Source organism: Pongo pygmaeus, chromosome 19 (genome assembly GCF_028885625.2).
Source record: "Pongo pygmaeus isolate AG05252 chromosome 19, NHGRI_mPonPyg2-v2.0_pri, whole genome shotgun sequence".
Classification (NCBI taxonomy): Eukaryota; Metazoa; Chordata; class Mammalia; order Primates; family Hominidae; genus Pongo; species Pongo pygmaeus.
Window position 1 is genome coordinate 60001518 of NC_072392.2, and position 26214 is coordinate 60027731.

At 45.7% G+C, this 26214-nt stretch overlaps 1 protein-coding gene and 2 non-coding genes across 4 annotated transcripts in view; all 3 read left to right on the forward strand.

Moving 5' to 3' along the window:
* IGBP1C (IGBP1 family member C) overlaps positions 1-25914 on the forward strand; it is a 31988-nt gene extending 6074 nt beyond the window's left edge. The window contains exon 2 of one of the 2 annotated variants that reach the window (XM_054457928.1): positions 24437-25905. In XM_054457928.1, coding sequence (XP_054313903.1) covers positions 24725-25747 — 1023 coding nt within the window. In that variant the 5' untranslated portion in view covers positions 24437-24724 and the 3' untranslated portion in view covers positions 25748-25905. Of the gene's footprint in view, positions 1-24436 lie in introns of both variants that reach the window. The other variant, XM_054457927.1, reaches the window with a different exon arrangement.
* LOC129018527 (U1 spliceosomal RNA) lies at positions 6706-6868 on the forward strand. Its single transcript, XR_008495346.1, has one exon. It is a non-coding gene; the product is annotated as a U1 spliceosomal RNA (small nuclear RNA).
* On the forward strand, positions 8631-8794 carry LOC129018516 (U1 spliceosomal RNA). Its single transcript, XR_008495335.1, has one exon. It is a non-coding gene; the product is annotated as a U1 spliceosomal RNA (small nuclear RNA).
* Positions 25915-26214: the final 300 nt, after the last annotated feature.

Here is a 26214-nt window from a genome sequence, read left to right on the forward strand (position 1 = left end):
TTCCTGCCTCCATGAACCACATATCAATCCTTCCATTTGCATAAGCCATAAACCTAGAATCATCCTTGACATCTCCTTCCCTTTCACTCTGCATGATCATATCTCATTGCAACCTTGAACTCCTGGGCTCAAGAAGAGATCCTTCTGCCTTTGCCTCCTAAGAAGCTGAGACTAACAGGCACATGCCACTGTGCCTAGCTAATTTTTAAAATTTTTTGTAAAGACAAGGTGTTGCCCAGACTGGTTTTGAGCTCCTGGTCACAAGGACTCCTCGGCCTCCCAAAGTTCTGGGATTACAGGTGTGAGCCACCATGGTCCTCCTGGCATGATCTTTTTACAGTACATTTCAGTTATGTCACTCCTTATTTTGCTCTTTTTTTTTTTTTTTTGAGACAGAGTCTCGCCTTGTCACCCAGGCTGGAGTGCAGTGGTGTGATCTCGGCTCACTGCAACCTCCACCTCCCAGGTTCAAGCGATTGTCCTGCCTCATCCTCCTGAGTAGCTGGGATTACAGGTGCACACCACCACACCCAGCTAATTTTTGTATTTTTTTTGTAGAGACGGTGTTTCACCATGTTGGCCAGGCTGATCTCGAACTCCTGACCTCAGGTGATCCACCCACCTCAGCCTCCCAAAGTGCTGGGATTACAGGCATGAGGCACCGCACCTCGCCTTATTTTGCTCTTAGGATGAAGACCAAATTTCCTAATAAGGCTTAAAAAAAGCCTTGTATGTTTTGGCCCCTGTTTTTCCTCTTTAGCTTCTTCCTTTTCCTCGCTTCCATTTGCTTCCTATAGTCCTGCTACTTTGGCCTTTTCTTAGTTCCTTGTGTGTGTTAGGCCTCATCCCTCAGCAGTGTTTGCATATGTCTATAATATTACCTCTCCCTCCTTCACCTAATTAACTACTATTTATCTGTCAAATCTGACATTCTTTTTTTTTTGACACCAAGTCTTGCTCTGCTGCCCAGGCTGGAGTGCAGTGGTGTGATCTCGGCTCACTGCAACCTCCGCCTCCCAGGTTCAAGTGATTCTCCTGCCTCAGCCTCCCAAGTAGCTGAGATTACAGGTGCCCACTCACACGCCTGGCTAATTTTTGTATTTTTAGTAGAGACATGGTTTCGCCGTGTTGGCTAGTCTGGTCTTGAACTCCTAACCTCAAGTAATCCACCCACCTTGGCCTCCCAAAGTGCTTCAAAACAGGTCCTTCAAAACTAGGCCAAATCTAATGTATTCAATTTTTGTATTCTGACTTTGGTAACATGTTTAGAAGGTCTATACAAAATTATAAATGGATTTTTCATTCGTATTATTTCTACATGTGGTTTAGATCTACATTTGAATCTTTTTTAATTTTTAATTTTATTTTCTAACCACCCATTCCTTCAACATTTGAATATTTTAATTTATATGTTTTTTTTGGGACTGAGTTTTGCTCTGTCACCTAGGCATGATTTCTGCTTGCTGCAACCTCTGTCTTAAGGGTTCAAGCAATTCTCATGCCACAGCCTCTTGAGTAGCTGAGATTACAGGTGTGAGACACCATGCCCAGCTAATTTTTGTATTTTTTAGTGGAGACAGGGTTTCGCTATATTGGCCAGGCTGATCTCGAACTCCTGACCTCAGGTGATCTGGCCACCTCTGCTCCCCTTTTAATCTATATGAGTTTTTAAAAAATAAATGGTAGGAGGAAGGAAACTTTTTATTTATTTATTTATTTATTTATTTGAGACAGGGTCTCACTCTGTCGCCCAGGCTGGAGTGCAGTGGCACGATCTCTGCTCACTGCCACCACTGCCTCCCTGGTTCAAGTGATTCTCCTGCCTCAGCCTCCAGAGTAGCTGGGATTCCAGGCACGTGTCACCATGCCCGGCTAATATGGAAGCAATTTTTTTTTTTTTTTTGAGATGGAGTTTCGCTCTTGTTGCCCAGGCTAGAGTGCAATGGTGTGATCTCAGCTCACTGCAACCTCCGCCTCCCGTGTTCAAGCGATTCTCCTGTATCAGTCTCCCAGATAGCTGGGATTACAGGCACCCACCACCATGCCTCGCTAATTTTTGTATTTTTAGTAGAGACGGGGTTTCATCATATTGGTCAGGCTGGTCTCACGCTCCTGACCTCAGGTGATCCACCCGCCAAGGCCTCCCAAAGTGTTGGGATTATAGGCTCACGTGAGCCACCGTGCCAGGCGGAAGCATTTTTTTTTCTTTCCAGTTGTGACCTAATTTTCTGAGCAGTCTTTGAAATAATCAGTTCCTTCCCCATCTATATGAAATGTTTCCTTTATCGTATACTTTTATATATGTAGGTCCTGGAGTGCAGTGGCACCATCTCGGCTCACTGCAACCTCCACCTCCCAGGTTCAAGCAGTTCTCCTGCCTCAGCCTCCCGAGTAGCTGGGATGACAGGGATGTGCCACCACGCCCAGCTAATTTTTGTATTTTTAGTAGAGATGGGGTTTCACCATAAACAGGCCAGGATAGTCTCAATCTCTTGACCTTGTGATCCGCCCGCCTCAGCCTCCCAAAGTGCTGGGATTACAGGCGGGAACCACTCCACCTGACCAAGTCTCTCTCTTTTTTTTCTTTTCTTTTTTTTTTTTTTTGAGCCAGAGTCTTGCTCTGTCGCCCAGGCTGGAGTGCAGTGGCGCAATCTCAGCTCACTGCAGCCTCCGCCTTCCGGGTTCAAGCAATTCTCCTGCCTCAGCCTCCCAAGTAGCTAGGATTACAGGCGTGAGCCACTATGCCTGGCTAATTTTTGTATTTTTAGTAGAGACAGGGTTTCACCATGTTGACCAGGCTGGTCTCGACCTCCTGACCTCAGGTTATCCGCCTGCCTCAGCCTCCCAAAGTGCTGGGATTACAGGCGTAAACCACCGTGCCTAGCCAATTGTGTCTCTTAATAATCTACTAGATTCAGTTTATAAAGATTTTTTATGTTTACTTATGTTAGTATTTAACAAACATATATTTCCTCTTTTTTTTTTTTTTTGAGATGGAGTCTTGCTTTGTCATTCAGGCTGGAGTGCAGTGGTGTGATCTCAGCTCACTGCAACCTCCGCCTCCCAAGTTCAAGCAATTCTCCTGCCTCAGCCTCCCAAGTAGCTGGGATTACAGACACGTGCCACCATGCCCGGCTAATTTTTGTATCTTTAGTAGAGATGGGGTTTCGCTATGTTGCCCAGGCTGGTCTTGAACTCCTGACCTCAAGTGATCCACCCGCCTCAGCCTCCCAAACTGCTGGGATTACAGGCCTGAGCCACCGTGCTCAGCCTTTCCTCATTTTTGTCTTTTTTTTTTTTTTTTTTTTGAGACGGACTCTAGCACTGTCGCCCAGGCTGGAGTGCAATGGCGCAATCTCGACACATTGCTGCAACCTTGGCCTCTCAAAGTGCTGGGATTATAGGCGTGAGCCACCGCATCTGGCTCCTCATTTTTTTCTAATCAAAGAAATGAGGCTCTTCTCAAAGGATATTAAGGTATGCAGGACCTCGGTGAGGATTATAACAGTAGCATTTTTCTTAACTTGCTTAGAGTTACAAGGCAGTGGAGGACAGACATCTTTTTGCCTAAGGCTGACTCCCTTGAACAGATATTTTGATAACTAGGCCAATAGCAATGAAATTTTAGTGAAATATTGAAACTGGAACTTGTAAGGATTCATGAGCCACTTAAGACTCTGTAGGCTGGGCAGCCGGGCATGGTGGCTCACGCCTATAATCCCAGCACTTTGGGAAGCTGAGCCGGGCCTGTAAATTATCAACATTTTGTGTTGTGAAATAAAACACACTTTGAAATCTGGTTGGAGGAGTGGTCACAGTGGCTCACACCTGTAATCCCAGTACTTTGGGAGGTCGAGGCAGGTGGATCATTTGAGGTCAGGAGTTCGAGACCAGCCTCGCCAACATGGCAAAAACCCATCTCTACTAAAAATACAAAAACTAGCCGGGCATGGTGGCATGTGCTTGTAATTCCAGCTATTCAGGAGGCTGAGGCAGGAGAACCGCTTGAACCCAGGAGGCAGATGTTGCAGTGAGCTGAGATGGTGCCACTGCACTCTAGCCTGGACGACAGAGTAAGACTCTGTCGCAAAAAAAAAAAAAAAAAAAAAAAAAAGAAAGACTCTGTGGCCTGGGCATGGTGGTTCCATGCCTCTAATCCCAACTGTTTGGGAGGCGGAGATGGGTCGATTGCTTGAGCCCAGGAGTTTGAGCCCAGCCTGGGCAACATGGTGAAACTCCCTCTCTACAAAAATTACAAAAATTAGCCAGACATAGTAGTGTGTGCCTGTAGTCCCAGCTACTCAGGAGGCTCACTTGACCCCTGGGGGTCAAGGCTGCAGTGAGCTGTGATGGGCCACTGCACTCTAGCCTGGAGAAGGCACTGCTAGTCACAAATCTTCTGAAACTGGCATTTTGGTTATAAGAATTGTTCGGTGGTAATAGCAGTATAGTTCACATACATTACTTTTCCCTTACATGAGTTGTTCCACCAGATTTCTTTTTTCTTTTCTTTTTTTTGTTTTTTTGTTTTTTTGTTTTTTTGTTTGAGACAAGAGTTTCCCACTGTCACCCAGGCTGGAGTGCAATGGCATGATCTTAGCTCACTGCAATCTCTGCCTTCCGGGTTCAAGCGATTCTCCTTCATCAGCCTCCTGGGTAGCTGGGATTACAGATGCACACCACCAGATATTTTTGTATTTTTAGTAGAGACAGGGTTTCACCATGTTTGCCAGGCTGGTCTCGAACTCCTGGCCTCAAATGATCCACCTGCCTCGGCCTTCCACAGTACTGGGATTACAGGTGTGAGCCTCCGCGACCAGCCCTCCAACCAGATTTCAAAGTGTGTTTTATTTCACAAAACAAAATCTTGACAATTTATAGAGCATACATATACATATGTGTGTACATATATATATAACATAATACTTCTTTGAAAAGGAAAGTATATAAAAATAAAACTGACGGACTGTCAGAACATCAGACTTGAGAACAAGTGTCTGCTTGCATCACAGAATCCCCTACCTCCTTGTCCCAATATTCTTTTTCTCCCCATCTAAGACACCTCTATGTTCTCAGTTGTTGCTTGTTTAGCAAGATTTTTATTTTCATTTTTATTTATTTATCATTAGAGACGGAGTTTCGATCTTGCCGCTCAGGCTGGAGTGCAGTGGCACGGTCTCGGCTCACTGCAGCCTGGGTTCAAGCGATTCTCCTGTCTCAGCCTCCTGAGTACCCAGGCGCCCACCAGCATGCCCGGCTAATTTTTTTTATTTTTAGTAGAGAGGGTTTCGCCATGTTGGCCAGGCTGGTCTTGAACTCCTGACCTCAGGTGATCCACCCACCTCAGCCTCCCAAAGTGCTGGGATTACAGGTGTGAGCCACTGCACCTGGCCCAAGATTTTTTAAAACAGCATTATTTCTTCCTGTTGTAAAGATGGAAAACTGTGAGCTTGAAGTCAGTGACAAGGAAAAAAAAGTTATAAACTCTGGCTAATTTATTTTGGCAGAGGAGAAGATACCAGAAGAGTCCTTCTGTAAGATAAAAGATGTGGGATATTAGGGTGGTTCTAGCGTGATCTTGGAAAGACAATTGAAGAGCACTGTTAACTCTGAAACTCCAATTCTAATTTGTTTTTTTGGTTTTTGTGGGGTTTTTTTGAGACAGAGTCTCGCTCTGTCACCCAGGCTAGAGTGCAGCGGCGTGATTTCAGCTCACTGCAACCTCCACCTCCTAGGTTCAAGAGGTTCTCCTGCCTCCTGAGTAGCTGGGATTACAGGTCCCTGCCACCACGCCCAGCTGATTTTTGCATTTTTATTAGAGATAGGGTTTTACCATGTTGGCCAGGCTGGTCTCGAATTCCTGACCTCAAGTGATCTGCCCGCATCGGCCTCCCAAAGGGCTGGGATTACAGGCAGGAGCCACAGCGTCCGGCCTGCTTCATTCAAAATTAGAATTAGCGTTTGTGCAGTTGATCTTTCAAGTAAGATTGATCATTTGCTGCATGTTTGAAAGACAGCATTTTGTATGTAAGCATGACACTTTGGACTGGTAGGTAACCTATACAGAGATTGGATTTTCAGATATGTAGACTGGATTTTCAGAAATAATGTTACCAAATTTCATGTTTTCAAACTTACTCAGGTTACGTGTATAGCAGCTTGTTTAACTGCGCAAGAAACCAGTGCGTGCCTGTTTTTGCAGCTGCTGGGGAAGGCTGAAACAGGAGGATCCCCTGAGGCCAGAAGTTCGATAACTACTGCACCCCAGCCTGGGCAACAAAGCAAGACTTTGTCTCTTGGGGGGGAAAAAAAAGAAAAAAGACACCATAGTGACATCATTAGTGCCAAACCCTTAAAGGCAGGAGCTAGTTTACGTTATTTACCTTTTAATCTGTAGAGCATTTTTAAGTTTTATTTCAGTCATGTCACCAAGCATACTAGGAAAGGACATACTGAATGAGATCATCCAAAGGGGTGTGGAGTATGTAGATAAGCGCAGTGACTGCTGGCTATTTGCACCCTAGGCTTATATTTCCTAAGATTTTTGAATAGCCAGATATTAAAAATATAGCTGCTGTGTTATTGTAGTTTGGAAAATATCTTTATTCCAGAAATTAGGGGGTCTAAAGAGCATATGAGAAAAATGATTCTATATTTAGAGTGGTTTGAATCTAAGGGTGAGCTCTCAGGCAGCACTGGGGACTCATACTTACTTGGTAGGAGAAGTACTATGATTGGTAAAGGTGGACTTCCCAGGCTGAGGCTTGTCCCTTGCATTGCGGATGTACTGACCCCTGCGGTTTCTTCAAATGTGGGAAACTTGATTGCATAATTTGTGGTAGTGGGGACTATGTTCGTGCTCTCCCCTGATCTAGCTTGTTTATAAAAGGCGTGCTTTGTATCTTTACTTCTTAGGTTCTCCTGTGTTATATCGTAATCACCTGTTTTGGAGTACCCAGAGATTGATGTCTTCTAATGGTCATTTTTTTCTTCACACACGCTTTTGGTCTCACACCCTTCGTGGTTGGTGCTGTCATTGAGTACTACAGTGATCTGCCATTACAATCAGAAGTATGCAGTTGAATATCTTTGGAGGCTCTAAGGGAGTGTTACCTTCACGTTTTCCTTGTTTGCAGCCCTTTCCTTTTCAAAGCTAACAATTTAGCATCTTCTGACTATTCTTCTGTCTTTATATGTTTTTGTGGACCTCCAGAGTCCTGTTTTTTTTTTCTTGGAGACGGCGTTTCGCTCTTGTAGCCCAGGCTGGAGTACAATGGCGCAATCTCGGCTCACAGCAACCTTAGCCTCAAGGGTTCAAGGGATTCTCCTGCCTCAGCCTCTTGAGTAGCTGAGATTACAGGCACGCGCCACCAGGCCTGGCTAATGTTTGTATTTTTAGTAGAGATGGGGTTTCACCATGTTGGCCAGGCTGGTCTCGCAATCCTAACCTCAGGTGATTTACCTGCCTCGGCCTCCCAAAGTGCTGGGATTACAGGTGTGAGCCATGGCGCCTAGCTCCAGTGTCCTTCTCTTTTTATTATTATTATGATACTTTAAGTTCTGGGGTACATGTGCACAACGTGCAGGTTTGTTACATATGTATACATGTGCCGTGTTGGTTTGCTGCACCCATTAACTCATCATTTACGTTAAGTATTTCTCCTAATGCTATCCCTCCCCCATCCCCCCACCCCACAACAGGCCCCAGTGTGTGATGTTCCCTGCCCTGTGTCCAGTGTTCTCATTGTTCAATTCCCATCTATGAGTGAGAACATGCGGTGTTTGGTTTTCTGTCCTTGTGAAGTTTGCTCAGAATGATGGTTTCCAGCTTCATCCATGTCCCTACAAAGGACATGAACTCATCCTTTTTTATGGCTGCATAGTATTCCATGGTGTATATGTGCCACGTTTTCTTAATCCAGTCTATCATTGATGGACATTTGGGTTGGTTCCAAGTCTTTGCTATTGTGAATAGTGCCGCAATAAACATACGTGTGCATGTGTCTTTATAGTAGCATGATTTATAATCCTTTGGGTATATACCCAGTAATGGGATTGCTGGATCAAATGGTATTTCTAGTTCTAGATCCTTGAGGAATCGCCACACTGTCTTCCAGTGTCCTTCTTTTAAGGACCCTGTGATTACATTAGGCCCATCTGGATAAGCTTTTCATCTTAAATCAATCACATCCGAAAACTTCCCTTTTTTTTTCCCCCTCGAGTTGGAGTCTCGCTCTGTTGCCCATGCTGGAGTGCAATGGCGCGATATCTGCTCACTGCAACCTCTGCCTACCAGGTTCAAGCAATTCTCCTGCCTCAGCCTCCCGAATAGCTGGGCTTACAGGCACACGCCACCAGGCCTGGCTAATGTTTGTATTTTTAGTAGAGATGGGGTTTCACCATATTGGCCAGGCTGGTCTTGAACTCCTGACCTCGTGATCCACCTGCCTCGGCCTCCCAAAGTGCTGGGATTACAGGCGTGAGCCACCGTGCCCAGCCATTTCTGGCTCTTAAACTTTGGAAAAGTCTTTATCTTGTAAGTAGCAGGCTAGAACTTGTGCAAGAAGAGTGACCCTATGTGAAGAGTGTTTTGAATCTGAGGGTGAGATGTCAGGCAACAACCATGCCTTCCACTTACCTGGCAGGGAAGATACCCTGACCACAAAGGTGGTTTTCCCAGGGCGAGGTTCACTCATTGCATTCTGTGTTTGCTGGCCCCTGTGATTTCCCCTTATGTGGGGTACTCAACTGCATAATTTGTGGTAGTGGGCGACTGTGTTCACACTTTCCCCTGTGTTATTCTTTGTCAAATGGGAAGTAGCCAATGTGATTTTCTGTGGCCGTGTTTGGCTTCTCCTTGCTTGTTTCTTGTGAACTGTGTCTTTAAATTTCCGTGGAAGTGAGAAGCTGTACTACTATTTAGTTTGTGATAGTAACAGGCTTCCTTGGTGTTTTCTCTTGGCTGTGTTCCCTTAATCCAGCATAAACTTTGTACACAATGAGTACCATATACATGTTGGCTGAGTCAAATGAACTGGAAATCAAACTCAGGAAGGATTTCCTTTAAGCATTTTTATTTTTAGAGACAGAGTCTTGCTCTTTTCTCCCAGACTGGAGTACAGTGGTACTCAATCATGGCTCAAAGCAGCCTTGACCTCCTGGACTCAGTCCTTCTGCCTCAGCCTTCCAAGTAGCTGTACAGGCACGTGCCACCATGGCTGGCTAATTTTTTTTTTTTTTTGAGACAGAGTTTCCCTCTTGTTGCCCAGGCTGGAGTGCAATGGTTTGATCTCGGCTCCCAGCACCCTCCACCTCCTGAGTTCAAGTGATTCTCCTGCCTCAGCCTCCTGAGTAGCTGGGATTACAGGCACTCACCAAAACACCTGGCTACTTTTTTGTATTTTTTAGTAGAGACGGGGTTTCGCCATGTTGGCCAGACTGGTCTCGAACTCCTGGCCTCAGGTGATCTGCCTGCCTTGTCCTCCCGAAGTACTGGGATGACAAGTGTGAGCCACCCCACCTGGTCAGCTGGCTAATTTTAAAAGAACTTTTTGTAGCATAGGGTCTCGAACTCTTGGCCTCAAGTGATTCTCCCACCTCGGCCTCTCAGGGTGCTGGGATTACAAGCATGAGTACCATACCTGGCCCCTAAAGGATTTTAACCTGCTCTTAACAATGACTGTAGAATTGAAATTCATTCATTGCATTCTAAAATGACTATTTTGAATGGATCAGCTTTAGGTTCTGACATAGTAGTTTGTTGGGTTTTGTTTTGTTTTGTTTTGTTTTGTTTGAGATGGAGTTTCGCTCTTATTGCTCAGTCTGGAGTGCAATGGCATGATCTTGGCTCACTGCAACCTCTGCCTCCCAGGTTCAAGCGATTCTCTTGCCTCAGCCTCCCGAGTAGCTGAGATTACAGACGCCTGCCACCATGCCTGGGTTTTTTTGTTTTTTTGTTTTTTTTGGGTTTTTTTTGAGATGGAGTTTCTCTCTTGTTGCCTAAGCTGGAGTGCGATGCTGTGATCTTGGCTCACTGCAACCTCTGCCCCCTGGGTCCAAGTGATTCTCCTGCCTCAACCTCCTGAGTAGCTGGGATTACAGGCACCTGCCACCATGCCTGGCTAATTTTTATATTTTTAGTAGAGATGGGGTTTCACCATTTTGGCCAGGCTGGGCTTGAAATCCTGACCTCAGGCGATCACAGGCATGAGCAACTGCACCCGGCCGACTACTTTTTATATTTTAGTAGAGACAGGGTTTCACCATGTTGGTCAGGCTGGTCTCGAACTTGTGACTTCAGGTGATCCATTAACCTCAGCCTCCCAACGTGCTGGGACTACATGTGTGAGCCACGGCACCTGGCCCATAGTAGTTTTAAAAAGGGAAAAGCTTACATACTACTATGATATATCAATTTAAAAATGCAAAAATCCAGGCTCAGTGGCTCGTGCTTGTAATCACTGTACTTTTGGAGGCCCAGGCGACAGAACAAGAACCTGTCTCTAAAAATTAAAAACATGTTTAAAGGAAATCCTTTTGGAAATGCTTCCTGAGTTTGATTTCCAGTTCATTCAATTCAGCCAATATATAATGGGGTACTTATTGTAGACAAAGCTTATTCTGGGTGGGGGGAATGCAGATACCCTTGGAACATAGTCCTTGTCATAATCGGGAGTCTGTCTGGGGAAGGGAGATGGGGAAACCATCTATTAATATTATACCATACAATTCACCCATTTAAAAGATAGTTTGATTTTTAGAAAGAGCCAGAGATTGTCTGGAGACTTTTTTATGTGAACATAACCTCAATATTGTATTGTCTTCATTACAAAACAAAAGATGACACTTAGAACTGGATATCATTTGGCCCTTTCTCTTCTCATCTCCTCCCACTTCAAAATGCTTTCATCTCTTAATACCCAGCATTCTCTTTGTTCTGCAGTTGGGCTCAGCATACTCAAGGCTTGGCACAATCTTCTTTGTAGTTTTAGCTTTTTTTGGGAAAATCAACTAGTTTGCCCACCCATAGCCAGATACTTGTCATTTTGATTCTAGCAATCATAGTAAGGGTGAAGTGGTATTTCATGGTGATTTTGATTTGCATTACCCTGATGGCTAAGAATATTGAACATATTTTCGTGTGCTTATTGGCTATTTGCATCTTTTTTTTTTTTTTTTTTTTTTTGGAGATAGTTTCCCTGTGTCACCCAGGCTGGAGTGCAATGGCACAATGTCAGCTCACTGCAACTTCCACCTCCCAGGCTCAAGTGATTCTCATACCTCAGCCTCCCGAGGAGCTGGGGTTATAGGCATGCGCTACCATGCCCAGTTAATTTTTGTGTTTTTTGTAGAGATGGGGTTTCATCATGTTGGCCAGGCTGGTCTCAAACTCCTGGATTCAAGTGATGCACTCACCTCAGCCTCCCACAGTGCTGGGATTACAGGTGTGAGCCACCGTGCCTGGCCTACCTGCCTTTTTTTTTTTTTTCCAAAGGCCTCACTGAAGATAAATCTTTTTTTTTTTTAACCACTTTATTGAAGGATGATTGACATACTATACTTGTGCTTTTGATGTCATATGTAAGAAATCATTCCCTAATTGGAGGTCAGGAAGATTTACACCTCTGTTTTCTTCTTAGTGTTTCCATTTGTTTTTTGAGATAGAGTCTCACTCTGTTACCTAGGCTGGAGTGTAGTGGCACGATCTCGGCTCACTGCAACCTCCGCCTCCCAGTTTCAAGCGATTCTTGTGCCTCTCCCTCTCGAGTAGCTGGGATTACAGGCCTGAGCCACCATGCTCAGCTAATTTTTATATTTTTAGTAGAGACAGGGTTTCGCCACATTGGCCAGGCTGGTTGCGAACTCCTGACCTCAAGTGATCTGCCCACCTTGGCCTCCTGTAGTGCTAGGATTACAGGCGTGAGCCACCGCGCCTAGCCGGACTTTCATCATAAAGAAGTTATTCTCACTCCTGTGAAAAGGATGTGGGTTCAATAGGATTCGTTTGTGGTTCTCAATTCTGTCAAATCAAGGGTTTCCTTTTTTTTTGAGACAGAGTCTAGCTCTGTCGCCCAGGCTGGAGTGCAGTGGTGTGATCTCAGCTCACTGCAACCTCCACCTCCCTGGTTCAAGCAATTCCCCTGCCTCAGCCTCCCTAGTAGGTGGGATTATAGGCGCATGCCACCACGCCCAGCTAAATTTTTTGTAGTTTTAGTAGAGATGGGGTTTCACTATGTTGGCCAGACTGGTCTTGAACTCCTGATCTCAGGCAATCCACCCGCCTTGGCCTCCCAAAGTGCCAGGATTACAGGCGGGAGACACTGCGCCCGGCCCAGGGTTTCCTTTTATAACAACTAGTAACATTCCATTTACTACCTTGAAGATGTTTGTAGAAAATATAAACTACATATAGTTACCCCACAGATAATATGTCCTAACTATAATATGAAGGAGAGAAGCCACGTGGGGTGGCTCACGTCTATAATCCCAGGACTTTGGGAGGCCAAGGTGGGAGGATCGTCTGAGCCAAGAAGTTTGAGACCAAGCTGGGCAACATGGCTTAAACCCCAACTGTACAAAAAAAAAAAAATTGAAAAAATTAGCTGGGCATGGTGGTGCATGCCTGTGGTCCCAGCTACTTGGAAGAGTGAGGTGCGAGGATCACCTGAGCCCAAGAGGTTGAGGATGCAGTGAGCTGAAATTGCGTGACTGCACTCCAACCAGCCTGGGTTACAGAGCAAGACCCTGTCTCAAAAACAAAACAATACAAATATAAAGGAGAGAGAAAAATTAAATAAGTTACAATACAATTATTTATTTATTTATTTATTTTTGAGATGGAGTCTCACTCTGTCGCCTAGGCTGGCGTGCAGTGGCGCGATCTCGGCTCACTGCAACCTTTGCCTCCTGGGTTCAAGCGATTTTCCTGCCTCAGCCTCCTGAGTAGCTGGGACTACAGGTGTGCACCACCACGCCTAGCTAATTTTTATATTTGTTAATTTTTTTTTATGGTTTCGCCATATTGGCCAGGCTGGTCTCGAACTCCTGACCTTATGATCCACCCACCTTGGCCTTCCAAAGTGCTGGGAATACAGGCATAAGCCACCGCACCCTGCCCTAGAATACAATATTTTAATATGTAAAGGCTTGGCATGACTACCCAGGGAAACAAAAACATCCCCACAGAGTTTCAAAATTTCCCTTCGGGAGTGGCTCCACTGTCATGGAGAACCACTCAATTGTGGAGAATGTTTGAAACAGTAAGAAATTAAAAAAAAAAAAAAAAAGTATGTATAAAAGGAATGCCGGCTGGGCGTGGTGGCTCATGCCTGTAATCCCAGCACTTTGGGAGGCCGAGGCTAGCAGATCACTTGAGGTCAGGAGTTCAAGACCAGCCTGGCCAACGTGGAGAAACCCCATCTCTACTAAAAATACAAAAATTAGTCAGGCATGGTGGCATGCATCTGTAATCCCAGCTACTCAGGAGGCTGAAGCAGGAGAATTGCTTGAACCCAGGAGGCAAAGGTTGCAGTAAGCCGAGATCACACCATTGCACTCCAGCCTGGGTGACAGAGCGAGACTCCATCTCAAAACGAACAAACAAAAAAAGGAATGCCAACTGGGTGTGGTGGCTCACGCTTGTAATCCCAGCACTTTGGGAGGCCAAGGAGTTCAAGGCCAGCCTGGCCAACATGGTGAAACCCCGTCTCTACTAAAAATACAAAAAATAAAAAAAAATTAGCTGGGCCTGGTGGCACGTGCCTATAATCCCAGCTACTCGGGAGGCTGAGGCAAGAGAATCGTTTGAACCTGGGAGGCAGAGGTTGCAGTGAGCTTAGATTGCACCTCTGCACTGCAGCCTGGGTGATAGAGCGAGACTCCGTCTCAAAAAAAGGAATGCCAAGTAGCAGTGAGGATGTAGTTGCAGTTTGCATAAATTTGGAGTATTTGGAGTAAGAGTGTTGGAAGATTCTGCGACTTTCTTTCTCCAGCAGTGCTGTTGATTGGCTCTAGGACCAGTTAGAGCAGGGGATTCCAACCCCCCCGGACTGTGCATGGTACCAGTTGGTGGCCTGTAGGAACTAGGCTGCACAGCAGGAGGTGATCGTCATTACTGCCTGAGCTCTGCCTCCTGTTAGATCAGCAGCCACATTAGATTCTCATAGGAGCGTGAAACCTATTGTGAACTGAGCATGCCAGGGATCTAGGTTGCACACTCCTTATGAGAATCTAACTAATGCCTGATGAGCTGAGGTGGAACAGTTTCATCCTGAAACCATTCCCACCCACCCCCTATTATCCATGGAGAAATGGAAGATTGTCTTCCATGAAACTGGTCCCTGGTGCCAAAAAGGTTGGGGACTTCTAAGGTAGAGGAAATATGCTGTGCTGCAGCATGAAGTAGGTGAGAGATGGGGCTGGGGCCTAATGAGTGAAATGGCGTGGAAAGTCTAAAGGATCAGATGAATTGAGGGATGAGCTTCTCTGGCAGTGAGTAGACCTGAGGTCCAGGGAAGGCTTTTGTAAGCTCAAAACGTAAAATGTTGAGAAAATAGAACAAGAAAACGAGTTTTTAAAATATATTCCTGATCTAGCAAAAAGAGAAATCCACAGAGACCCAGAGAAAGAAACAAATCCAGAAAGGAAAGGCAGGGATGGACCCTGTCGATTTCCTAAGGACATTGGCCATCTTCAGAAGCTCTGGGGCTGGCTTTTAATGGACCACACGTAGGAGACAAAGCCTGGGGCCTGAGCTGGGTGGGAGGTCTGACTAGAGAGTCCCTCCTCATTCTATAAAGCTGCGACCCCAGGAGAAGAACACCCTCAGTTCTGAGGAATGCCCCCTCCCCAAGAGAAAGATGTTAGAGATATGTGCTGGTCTCAGCCTCAGCCTGAGAATGGGAAGGGACAGAGAAATCTTTACCACTATCTCACACTCACAGTCCCTCAAAATGGGCCAGAATTCATACTGCTATGTGTATATGTTAGGGGATGGCACAAAAAATTACTTTAAATTAGCCTGGCTTGGTAATGTCCCCCGGCACCAGGCATTCATCCCCCTCTCTAGTCTATTCATTTCTCAAAATGAAAGTACAATAATTAAAATAACAATCTTAGTGAATGGGTTAAGCAGCAGACACTGCCAAAGATAGAATTAGTGAAGACAGATCTGAAAAATTACCCAGGATGTAGCTCAAAGAAATAAAGAGATGGGAAAATGCAAGAAAGGTTCAAAGAGACAGAGAATAGAATGAGAGGGGTCAAGATAAATGCAATGAGAGTTCCAGAAGGTGGAGTGGAAGCAATATTTGGAAATGTAATGGTAGTCAGTGTCCCAATTGTATATATTTATTGTGTACACGTTGTTTTGAAGTATTATACATTGTGGAATGGCTACAGGGAGCTAATTAATATATGCATTACTGTATGTACTTCTATCATTTTATTGTGGTAAAGATGCTTAACATATGCTCTCAGGAATTTTCAAGAATACAAGAATATATTAAGTATAGTCACTTTTTTTTTTTTTTTTTTTTTTGAGAGGGAGTCTCACTCTGTCGCCCTGGCTGGAGTGTAGTGGCACAATCTTGACTCACTGCAACCTCCACCTCCCGGGTTCAAGCAATTATCCTGCCTCAGCCTCTCAAGTAGCTGGGATTACAGGTGCCTGCCACCACACCCAGCTAATTTTTATATTTTTAGTAGAGACGGGTTTCTCCATATTGGCCAGGCTGGTCTCAAACACCTGACCTCAAGTGATCTACCCACTTCAGCCTCCCAAAGTGCTGGGATTACAAGTGTGAGCCACAGCGCCTGGCTGAATTTAGTTTCTTGGTCCCTGATCCTTATTCTTATCTTCTCAAAGTTGTTTGTTTGTTTGTTTTTTAATCTTTCCAAAGTTTATTTAGGCTTCTCACTCTCCTGTTCTATCACATTTCTTAGACAGCTTTCTAATCATTACACACACACATCCTATAGATAGATGGATAGATAGGCAGAAATACAGGTAGATAGATATAGATATCTTCCATGCCAGGTACTTTGCTAGCCTGAGACTGCAGCAGTGACAGATGAAAACTCTCAGGTCCTTGGACAGTCTGTAGTCTAGACCAGGAAACTGACTGATAATCACACAGTGGAATAATGAATGGACTGAAGATGTGATAAGGACTAAAAGAGAAATTAAAGGACTCTTACTATGATAAGGGAGGGAGCTCAGCATGGGAAGAGAAGTTAGATTTATCAGGAGGGGCAGGGTAAAAACATTTTAAGCAAGGGGAACTACACAGACAAAGGCTCTGAGGCTGGAAAGAGGCTGCGGCTGTAGCTGTGGCTGCTGCAGCGGTATGGTGGACAGTACAGGCAGGCTGGAAAAGCTATGGAGCCAGCCCATGCAGAGCCTCAAGGAGCGTGATATGGAGTTGAGGCTTTATCCAGAGGGCAGTAAGGAGTATTGAAGGGCTTTGGGCAAGGGAGTAAGTAACATTAGATTAGAGCAGCACCAATGCTCCTTCCTGACATCTTGTTAACATGTATTCACATGAGGGTGTTTCTTGCTAAACCTCAATCAAGTCTCAAGCTGTTGCTGGCTTTTTTTTTTTTTGAGACGGAGTCTCTCTCTGTTGCCCAGTCTGGAGTGCAGTGGCGTGATCTCAGCTCACTGCAACCTCTGCCTCCCAGGTTCAAGCGATTCACCTGCCTCAGCCTCCCGAGTAGCTGGGATTACAGGCATGCGCCACCACACCTGGCTAATTTTTGTATTTTTAGTAGACACGGGGTTTCACCATTTTGGTCAGGCTGGTTTCGAACTCCTGACCTCAAATGATCCACTTACCTCGGCCTCCTAAAGTGTCAGGATTACAGGCGTGAGCCACCACGCCCAGCAGCTGGCTTGTTACATTCTTTAGCCATCATCTGGTGGCTTTCAGCAAATATGACAAACTCCTCTCCACACCCCCTCCTTTTTTTTTTTTTTTTTTTTGAGACAGAGTGTCACTCTTTCGCCTAGGCTGGAATGCAGTGGCGTGATCTCGGCTCACTGCAACCTGTGCCTCCTGGGTTCAAGCCATTCTTCTGCCTCAGCCTCCCAAGTAGCTGGAATTAGAGGCGTGTACCACCATATCTGGCTAATTTTTGTATTTTTAGTAGAGATGGGGTTTCACCATGTTGGCCAGGCTGGTCTTGAACTCCTGACCTCAGGTGGTCTGCCCACCTCAGCCTCCCAAAGTGCTGAGATTACAGGCATGAGCCACTGCGCCTGGCATTATCTCCCCCTTTTTTACACAATACAGATGTATCCCTAATCCTCCATTCATACAGTGTTGATAATTGCCAGGTTCCATTTTTTATGCTTACCTAGAACAGTGGTTCTCAGCCTTTTTTTCTAATTTGATATATACCCGGAACAAATGACACTCACTTGCCAGAAAGTTTCCACCCTACAGCTTCTCAAACTGTGTGATGTAATATATTGACCCCCCAGTCCTCAGGGCCTTTGGGTGGGATGTTAGGGTGGGTGACTAGAGCCCTTGGGCCAGTTATCTCGCATAGCAGTTCACCTAGGATGCCACATGCTTTCTGAGTGATCCAGATTGTTTTCTGTAGATGTCACCCTTGTCTGTGTGTGCATAAAAATAAAAAAAAGAAGTCTTCTCTGGGGATGACTACGTGGATTTTAATTCCTTCTCTACCACTTGGGCACATTTCAGCCTCTCTTGGCCTCAGTTTTCTCATCTGCAAAATGGAGATATTGTCTACTCTGTAGAATTGTTGAGTGGATTAAATGAGTTAAGGTGTGTGAAGTTCTTCTCCCTGTGCTGGGAGCACCATGAGCCTTCAGTGGGCATTGGCTAAGATGATTCAGTAGACAATCATGACTGGACCCAGGCTCCAGTTACTTCCTCCACATTTGCAGGGGTTTATAGTTACTGCAGCTCCTCCAGGCACATCAGTAGAAGAGGCTTTGGTAGCTGGGAGAGGTGCACTTTTTTGCTGTAAGGATGACTTTGTTTAGGACCATCAGGATAGGTATAGGGACCACTGCAATGGGGTCTTGTAGTGGAGGAGAAAGTTTGGGCACAAGTCCAAAGTACAGCATGGGCAAATGGGAATTTATAGCCAAGAAGCAGTGTGGAGGTCAGTGGATAGAAAATTACCAAGTGGAAACATCGGGGTAAGAGGAATTCTGGCTAAACTGATCTAACAGGATTCTTGCTGAAGACAGGCTGGGGTGATCAGATATCACCTGCGGGGTGGTGCAGGATGAGGAACCTGATCAGATTTGGAGAATTTGGGTTTCAGCTAAATTGACTTAGCAGGGTTCCTTTACTAAAACTGGATTTTACAAGAACATGCACAGACTGGCCTATGAGAAGGTTCAGAAGCCTGAATAAGGTTTGGCCAAGCAAACAAGAAAAGGATCTTTTTTTTTTTTTTAGCCAGAGTCTCACTCTGTCGCCCAGGCTGGAGTGTGGTGGCATGATCACAACTCATTGGCTCACTTCAACCTTCGCCTCCCGGGTTCAAGCAGTTCTCCTGCCTCAGCCTCCCAAGTAGCTGGGATTACAGGCATGTGCCACCACGCCCGGCTAATTTTTGTATTTTTAGTAGAGACAGGGTTTCACCATGTTGGCCAGGCTGGTCTCGAACTCCTGACCTCAGGTGATTCGCCTGCCTCGGCCTCCCAAAGTGTTGGGATTACAGGCGTGAGCCACTGAACCTGGCCAGCAAAGAATCTTTGTCATGCCTCAGGTTCTTTATCCATGAAATGGGGATGATTCCATTTCCTACCTCAATGTTGTGAGGATTAACCATAAAGTCCAGATGCATGGTAAACAGTAGATGTTAGCTGTTAGTATTTCTTGGTTTGCTTTAGGGTTTTTATTGGATTGCCTGACTCACATATTATAATTATGCTTTAAGGTTTAAGCTGTTCGTTAATGTATTTGGTTTAGTCTTCACAAGAACTCCTCCAAGGACAGTAATGCAGGTTTTACAAACTGAGGAACAAGTTGAGGCCATAAGCTCATCGAAAGTCTTGCATTGTGAACACTAGATTGCAGTCCAGATCTTGGATTCCAAAACCCTCCACTCTGTAATACAACCTGCTAGCATGCACTATTCCCCTTCTTGGAATAAGAGGAAATGATGCCGGGGTGGTGCATAGTGTGGGTATCCCGTGACTAAAAGTTCATTCACGTCTGTTAGCTCAAGGAAACTCTCCATACAGGGAGATCCGAAGGCCTTAGGCTATGCCAAAAGTAGGGAGGTGGTGCGTTTTTGTCAGGAAAATGGCCTGATGGACGTCACTGTAGACGTCACTTGCATTGACGCGACCAGGAGAAGGAACTGCTGGTTGAAAGCGGGCCCAGATGAGAACGCAGCTGCGCTCTCTGACCAGCCAGGCCTACGCATGACGTCACGCCGGGAGGTGGAGTATGTAGATTAAAGACTGCATTTTGGAAATGCGTTCCTTGGAAGGATTTGCACAACTCTGTCATCAACACTAAGATATAGTATAAAAATCTGTTTATTTTGTTCACTATATGTGGATAAAGTCCAATTAGAGTCATTTCAGGAGTTACCCGCACTTGCAATGATGTGGGCGGCACCGGGGGTTGCTGGGGTCTCGGAAGTACGTCATACTTACTTGGAGGGAGAAACACTGTGATTACGGAGGTGGTGTTTTTTTCTGGGCGTGGTTCACTTTGTGTTGATCTCTGCGATTTCTCCAAATGTGGGTAACTCCACTGTATAAGTTCGCACTTAACTCCTGGTTGTGGTAGTTGAAATGCGAGTTTTGTTAATTGTGTATTAGCTTTTGTTTGTTTGTTTTTTGCCGGTGGAAGGTTTGTTTCGCTTTGTTTATCTAGGCTGGAGTGCAGTGGCGCCCGAATTCATGCGCTCAGCCTTTGGTTGTTTTAGGTTTTATCTTATTTATTTATTTTAGTGAAAGCTGGGTCCAGTCTTATTTATTTTTTTGGGACACAGTCTTGCTCTATTTTCCAGGCTGGAGAGCAGTGGAGCAATCTCGGCTCACCGCAGCCTCCACCTCCCGAGTTCGAGCTACTCTCGTGTCTCAGCTTCCCTAGAAACTGGGATTACATTACAGGCATGCGCCACCATGCCCGGCTAATTTTTGCATTTTTAGTAGAGATGGGGTCTTACCATGTTGGCAAGGCTGGTCTCGAACTCTTGTCCTCAAGTGAGCCATACCTTTGGCCTCCTAAAATGCTGGAATTACAGGCGTGAGCCATGGCACCCGCTTTTTTTTTTTTTTTTTTTGAGATGGAGTCTTGCTGTCTCCCAGGCTGGAGTTCAGTGGCACAATCTCGGCTTACTGCAACCTCCACCTCCTCGGTTGAAGCAGTTCTCCTGCCTCAGCCTCCATACAGGCACCCGCCACCACGCTTGGCTAGTTTTTTGTAATTTTAGTAGAGACGAGGTTTTCACCATGTTGGTCAGGCCAGTCTTGAACTCCTGACCTCATGTGATCCACCCTCCTCGGCCTCCCAAAGTGCTGGGATTACAAGCGTGAGCCACCGCACCCAGACTTTTTTTTTTTCCCCTCTCATTGTTTCTTTTGGTTCTTAAGAATGCTTTGGGGTTGCAGGGTTGTTACCTTTGCTTACTGTTTAAAGCTGTACCTTGCTATTGTTTAATGCTTAGGAACTTCAGTAAGGTAAACGCAATGAGTTGTGGGTTTTTTTGTTTTTTGTTTTTTATGAGACAGAGTCTCACCCTGTTGCCCAGGCTGGAGTGCAGTGGTGCGATCTCGGCTCACTGCAACCTCCGCCTTCCAGGTTCAAGCAATTCTCATGCCTCAGCCTCAAAGTAGCTGGACTACAGCCACGCACGACCACAATAAGCTAACTGTATTTTTAGTAGAGGCAGGGTTTAGGCAAGTTGGTCAGGCTGATCTTCAACTGCTGGCTTCAAGCCATCCTGCCTCAGCCTCCCAAAGTGCTGGGATTTCAGGCATGAGTCATTGCACCCAGCCAAAACATGATAATAAAGTTAATTTCATGTGGGCCGGGCCTGATGACTCATGCTTGTAATCCCAGTAGTTTGGGAGGCTGAGGCAGGAGGATGGCTTGAGACCAGGAGCTCAAGACCAGACTGGGCAGCATAGCAAGACTCTATCTCTATAAATATAAAATAATAAAAATAATAATATAGCTACTAAAAATGTTCAACTGAATATGTTGAATGTTGCCCACACCATATTCCACTGGACAAGCATTGCTCTAACTTAATCTGTTTCCTTATTTTAAAGTTTCCAGAGAGCCTTGCTGTATTACTTCCACAAACTTATATGCCTGCTCTTCCTGGAATGTACTTCCCTGCCCTGCCCTTTTTCATCTACCTGGAAAACTTGTACTTCAGCCCTTCCAAACTGCCTGGGATCCACTCAGTGCCACTGAACCCAGGGTGGCCTTATCTGTTAGGTACCACAGGCACAGTGCCTAGGGGCACTTCTTTTGAAAATCAGAAGAAAAAAATGAATTTTTAGGTGGAAGAAAATGTCATATATAATAATATATTCATCTTTTAATCAATGCAGTCATAAGATAGCATTTTTAACATATATTTTAATGGAAATATATATATTTTAACAGAGGAGGCAGGCACACGAAGGCAAAAGTATGGGCCCTTCAAAATCGTATTGTGGCCCTGCTGAACTTTTTATAAGTCTGGCAAGTCTGTTTTCCCTACAGACTATGATCTTATTTATTGCAGGCAGACTCTGTCTCTGCATTATTCCTCTTAGTATCCCCAGTGGCTAGGCCAGCGGACTGGACCTTGAACATTTAAGTGGCTGTGAGTAAATGAGAAGTATGCACTACATGTAAGTAATGACTTGTGAACAGGTGTTTTTCATCATTAGCAGCAAAGAAATTCAAGAATACTTTATGAATGGCGAAAATACTGGAGTAGACAATGTGGTCATCAGAAATGGAGTTCTCCCAGCATAGGAAAAAGGGTCTGTTAATACCTGTAATAGCAGAGCCATGGGGGGCACAAATAATCATAGAGGCCTCAGAGCTGTGGTCAGCCTGGTATTCATGGATACCATTGAAAGCAGCCAAAGTATTACTTTCCTCATGTGAAATCAAACCTTCTAGAATAAAATTAGGAAGGTAGTTCAATAATGAGATTATATAGTATAACTGAGGTGGGCTGGGTCACACTTTGTGGATGAAGGTAATCCAGCAATTGTCCTAAGTCAGCAATTGTACTAAATAGTGTGGAGTTGGGTTTTTGCTGTTGTTTTTTTGTTGTTGCTGGGGGAGCAGTTAAGACAGGGTCTCACTCTCACTAGGCTGGAGTGCAGTGGCACAACACAGCCTCGACCTCCCCAAACTCAGGTGATATCAGCACCTCGGCCTCCCAAAGTGATGGGATTACGGGCATGAGCCACCGCCCCTGACCTAAATAGAGTTAGTATGGTTTTTATTGCAGAGCTTTGTGGCTGAGAAATGCAGCTTCAGGGCCAGTGTGTTTCAGGAGTGAATGGATTTGGCTCCCCACAACTCAGGGTGTTGAGTAAGACATTTAGTGGCCTGGCACAGTGGCTCATGCCTGTAATCCCAGCACTTTGGGAGGCCGAGGCAGGCAGATCACCTGAGGTCAAGAGTTCGAGACCAGCCTGGCCAACATGGTGAAACCCCATCTCTACCAAAAACACAAAAAATTAGCCAGGTGTGGTGGTGCATTCCTGTAGTCCTAGTTACTCAGGAGGCTGAGGCAGGAGAATTGCTTGAACCCAAGAGATGAAGGTTGCCGTGAGCCAAGATCATGTCACTACACTGTAGCCTGGGTGACAGAGTGAGACTCTGTCTTAAAAAAAAAAAAAAAAAAATTTAGATTCAGTTACATTGGCATTAATGACTTTTTTTTTTTTTTTTTTTTTTTTTGAGACGGAGTTTTGCTCTTGTTGCCCAGGCTGGAGTGCAGTGGTGTGATCTCAGCATACTGCAACCTCCGCCTCCCATGTTCAAGCAATTCTCCTGTCTCAGCCTCCCAAGTAGCTGGGATTACAAGCATGCACCGCCACAACCGGCTAATTTTGTATTTTTAGTACAGACAGGGTTTCTCCATGTTAGTCAGGATGGTCTTGAACTCCCGACCTCAGGTGATCCATCTGCCTTGGCCTCTAAAAGTGCTGGGATTACAGGTGTGAGCCACCATGCCTGGCCAACATTAATGACTTTTTTTTTTTTTTTTTTGAGATGGAGTCTCACTCTGTCGCCCAGGCTGGAGTGCAGTGGCGCCATCTCGGCTCACTGCAACCTCCGCCTCCCAGGTTCACACCATTCTTCTGCCTCAGCCTCTCCAAGTAGCTGGGACTACAGGTGCCCACCACCACGCCCGGCTAATTTTTTTGTACTTTTAGTAGAGACGGGGTTTCACCATGGTCTCGATCTCCTGACCTCATGATCTGCCCATCTCAGCCTCCCAAAGTGCTGGGATTACAAGCGTGAGCCACCGCGCCCGGTCACATTAATGACATTTTAACAGTCACAACTGCTTTGTGAACTTATATAACAAAACTCAGCTTTTAAAAATTACTGAGTATATATGTCACTCTCATATTTCTGAGCATCATCCCTTCCTTCCTTGACTCCCATGAGGCTAAGGGATGGTTGGAAATTCAGAGATGAGGTGAGACTCACAAACTGAGGGGCATGTCTTAGGACAGCACACCTGAGTTGGCAGGAACAGCCATGATCTGAGATTAATAGGTGTACCTGTTGCTGCCGTTCCCCACGTGTGAGGGAACTCTCCAAACAACATTCTGTACTGAGGGGCTGTGTTTCTCCATCTCAACTTATTTGGGGTCTTTGATTTAGTCATAATTTGGTCATGTAGTTGGTTTGATTCTGTGTGTGTGTGTGTGTGTGTGTGATATGTGTGCTATGTATCTGTACACACATAATATGTATTATGTACAAGCAATTCTTCTGCCTCAGCCTCCTGAGTAGCTGGGATTACAGGCGCCTGCCACCACGCCCAGCTATTTTTTTGTATTTGTAGCAGAGATGGGGTTTCACCGTGTTAGCCAGGATGGTCTGGGTCTCCTGACCTCCTAGTCCGCCCACTTCGGCCTCCCAAAGTGGGGGATTACAGGCGTGAGCCACCGCGCCTGGCCACTCAGTAATTTTTAAAAACTGAGTTTTATAAGGCCAGGCGCGGTGGCTCACGCCTGTAATCCCAGTACTTTTTACATCATACATACACAGATGTAGACATACAAGAACACTCGGTTTGTTAGCAAATCCGGGCCTGATGCTACTTCCCTGTGTGGCAGGAACTGCAGATACTTGAATCTTGGCAAAGTTACTTTGGGTGTCCCAAAGTACGGGGAGCAGCAGTCGAGGGGCAGAATAGCCTGGGTTGGGGGTAGCCGCATTTTTACATGCATTCTCTTATTCAGTCCTCACAGAAATCTTGTGAGCCAGGCAGGCAGTATTATTCGCACTTTACAATTTTAGGAAACGGAAACAGAGAGACAAAGTTTGACGAAGACCCAGAGTGGAGCAGCGATTCAGACCCGGCACAACCGACTCCGTTGACTTCCCCTATGCTGCCCCCAACGCCACCGCCTCCCTGACTGCCCTGCCCTGCAGCGCCCGATTCAGACTGGTTGTTAGAAATCCACGCCAGAATCTTTACGTGTGTCCAGAAAGGAAAGGAATCAACATTTCACGTCAGCCTTCCCAAGATGGCAGCTGCTGAAGACGAGTTCCTGCCGCCGCCGCGGCTCCCCGAGCTGTTCGATTCCAGCAAACAGCTTCTGGACGAAGTCGAAGGAGCGACTGAACCCACCGGTTCCCGAATAGTCCAGGAAAAGGTGTTCAAGGGCCTCGACCTCCTTGAGAAGGTTGCCAAAATGTTATCGCAGCTTGACTTGTTCAGCCGAAATGAAGATTTGGAGGAGATTACTTCCACCGACTTGAAGTACCTGATGGTGCCAGCGTTTCAAGGAGCCCTCACCATGAAACAAGTCAACCCCAGTAAGCGTCTAGATCATTTGCAGCAGGCTCGCGAACACTTTATAAAATATTTAACTCAGTGCCATTACTATCATGTGGCCGAGTTTGAGCTGCCCCAAACCAAGACCAACTCAGCTGAAAATCACAGTGCTATTACCTCCACGGCTTATCCTAGCCTCGTTGCTATGGCATCTCAAAGACAGGCTAAAATAGAGCGATACAAGCAGAGGAAGGTGTTGGAGCATAGGTTGTCTACAATGAAATCTGCTGTGGAAAGTGGTCAAGCAGATGATGAGCGTGTTCGTGAATATTATCTTCTTCACCTTCAGAGGTGGATTGATATCAGCTTAGAAGAGATTGAGAGCATTGATCAGGAAATTAAGATCCTGGGAGAGAAAGACTCTTCAAGAGAGGCATCCACTTCGAACTCATCTCACCAGAAGAGGCCTCCAATGAAACCCTTCATTCTCACTCGGAACATGGCGCAAGCCAAAGTATTTGGCGTTGGCTATCCAAGTCTGGCTTCCATGACAGTGAGTGACTGGTATGATCAACATCAGAAACATGGAGTGTTACCAGATCAGGGAATAGCCAGGGCAACACCAGAAGAATTCAGAAAAGCCACTCAGCAACAGGAAGATCAAGAAACGGAGGAAGAGGATGATGAACAAACACTCCAAAGAGCTCGAGAGTGGGATGACTGGAAGGACACCAACCCTAGGGGCTACGGCAACCGACAGAACATGGGCTAATCTTCCCACAACACGGCAGGACTGCAGGGTGCACACCTTCCCCGCCAAGGAAAACCATGCAGCCTTCCCCTCCCTGGGCTCCCCTACAGCTGTGTACAACGAAGGCAAAGATGCTTAATGTTGCTTTGAGTTCAATAAAGTGTTAAATTATTATTGTTATTTTATTTATCTATTTTTTTGAGATGGAGTTTTTTATGTGTCACCCAGGTTAGAGTGCAATGGCGCGATCTCGGCTCTCGGCTCACTGCAACCTCCACCTCCTGGGTTCAAGTGATTCTCCTGCCTCAGTCTCCCGAGTAGCTGGGATTACAGGTGCCCGCCACCACGCCCAGCTAATATTTTGTATTTTGAGACGAGGTTTCACCATGTTGGTCAGGCTGGTCTTGAGCTCCTGACCTCAGGTGATCCACCCGCCTCGGCCTCCCAAAGTGCTGGGATTACAGACGTGAGCCACCGCGCCTGGCCTA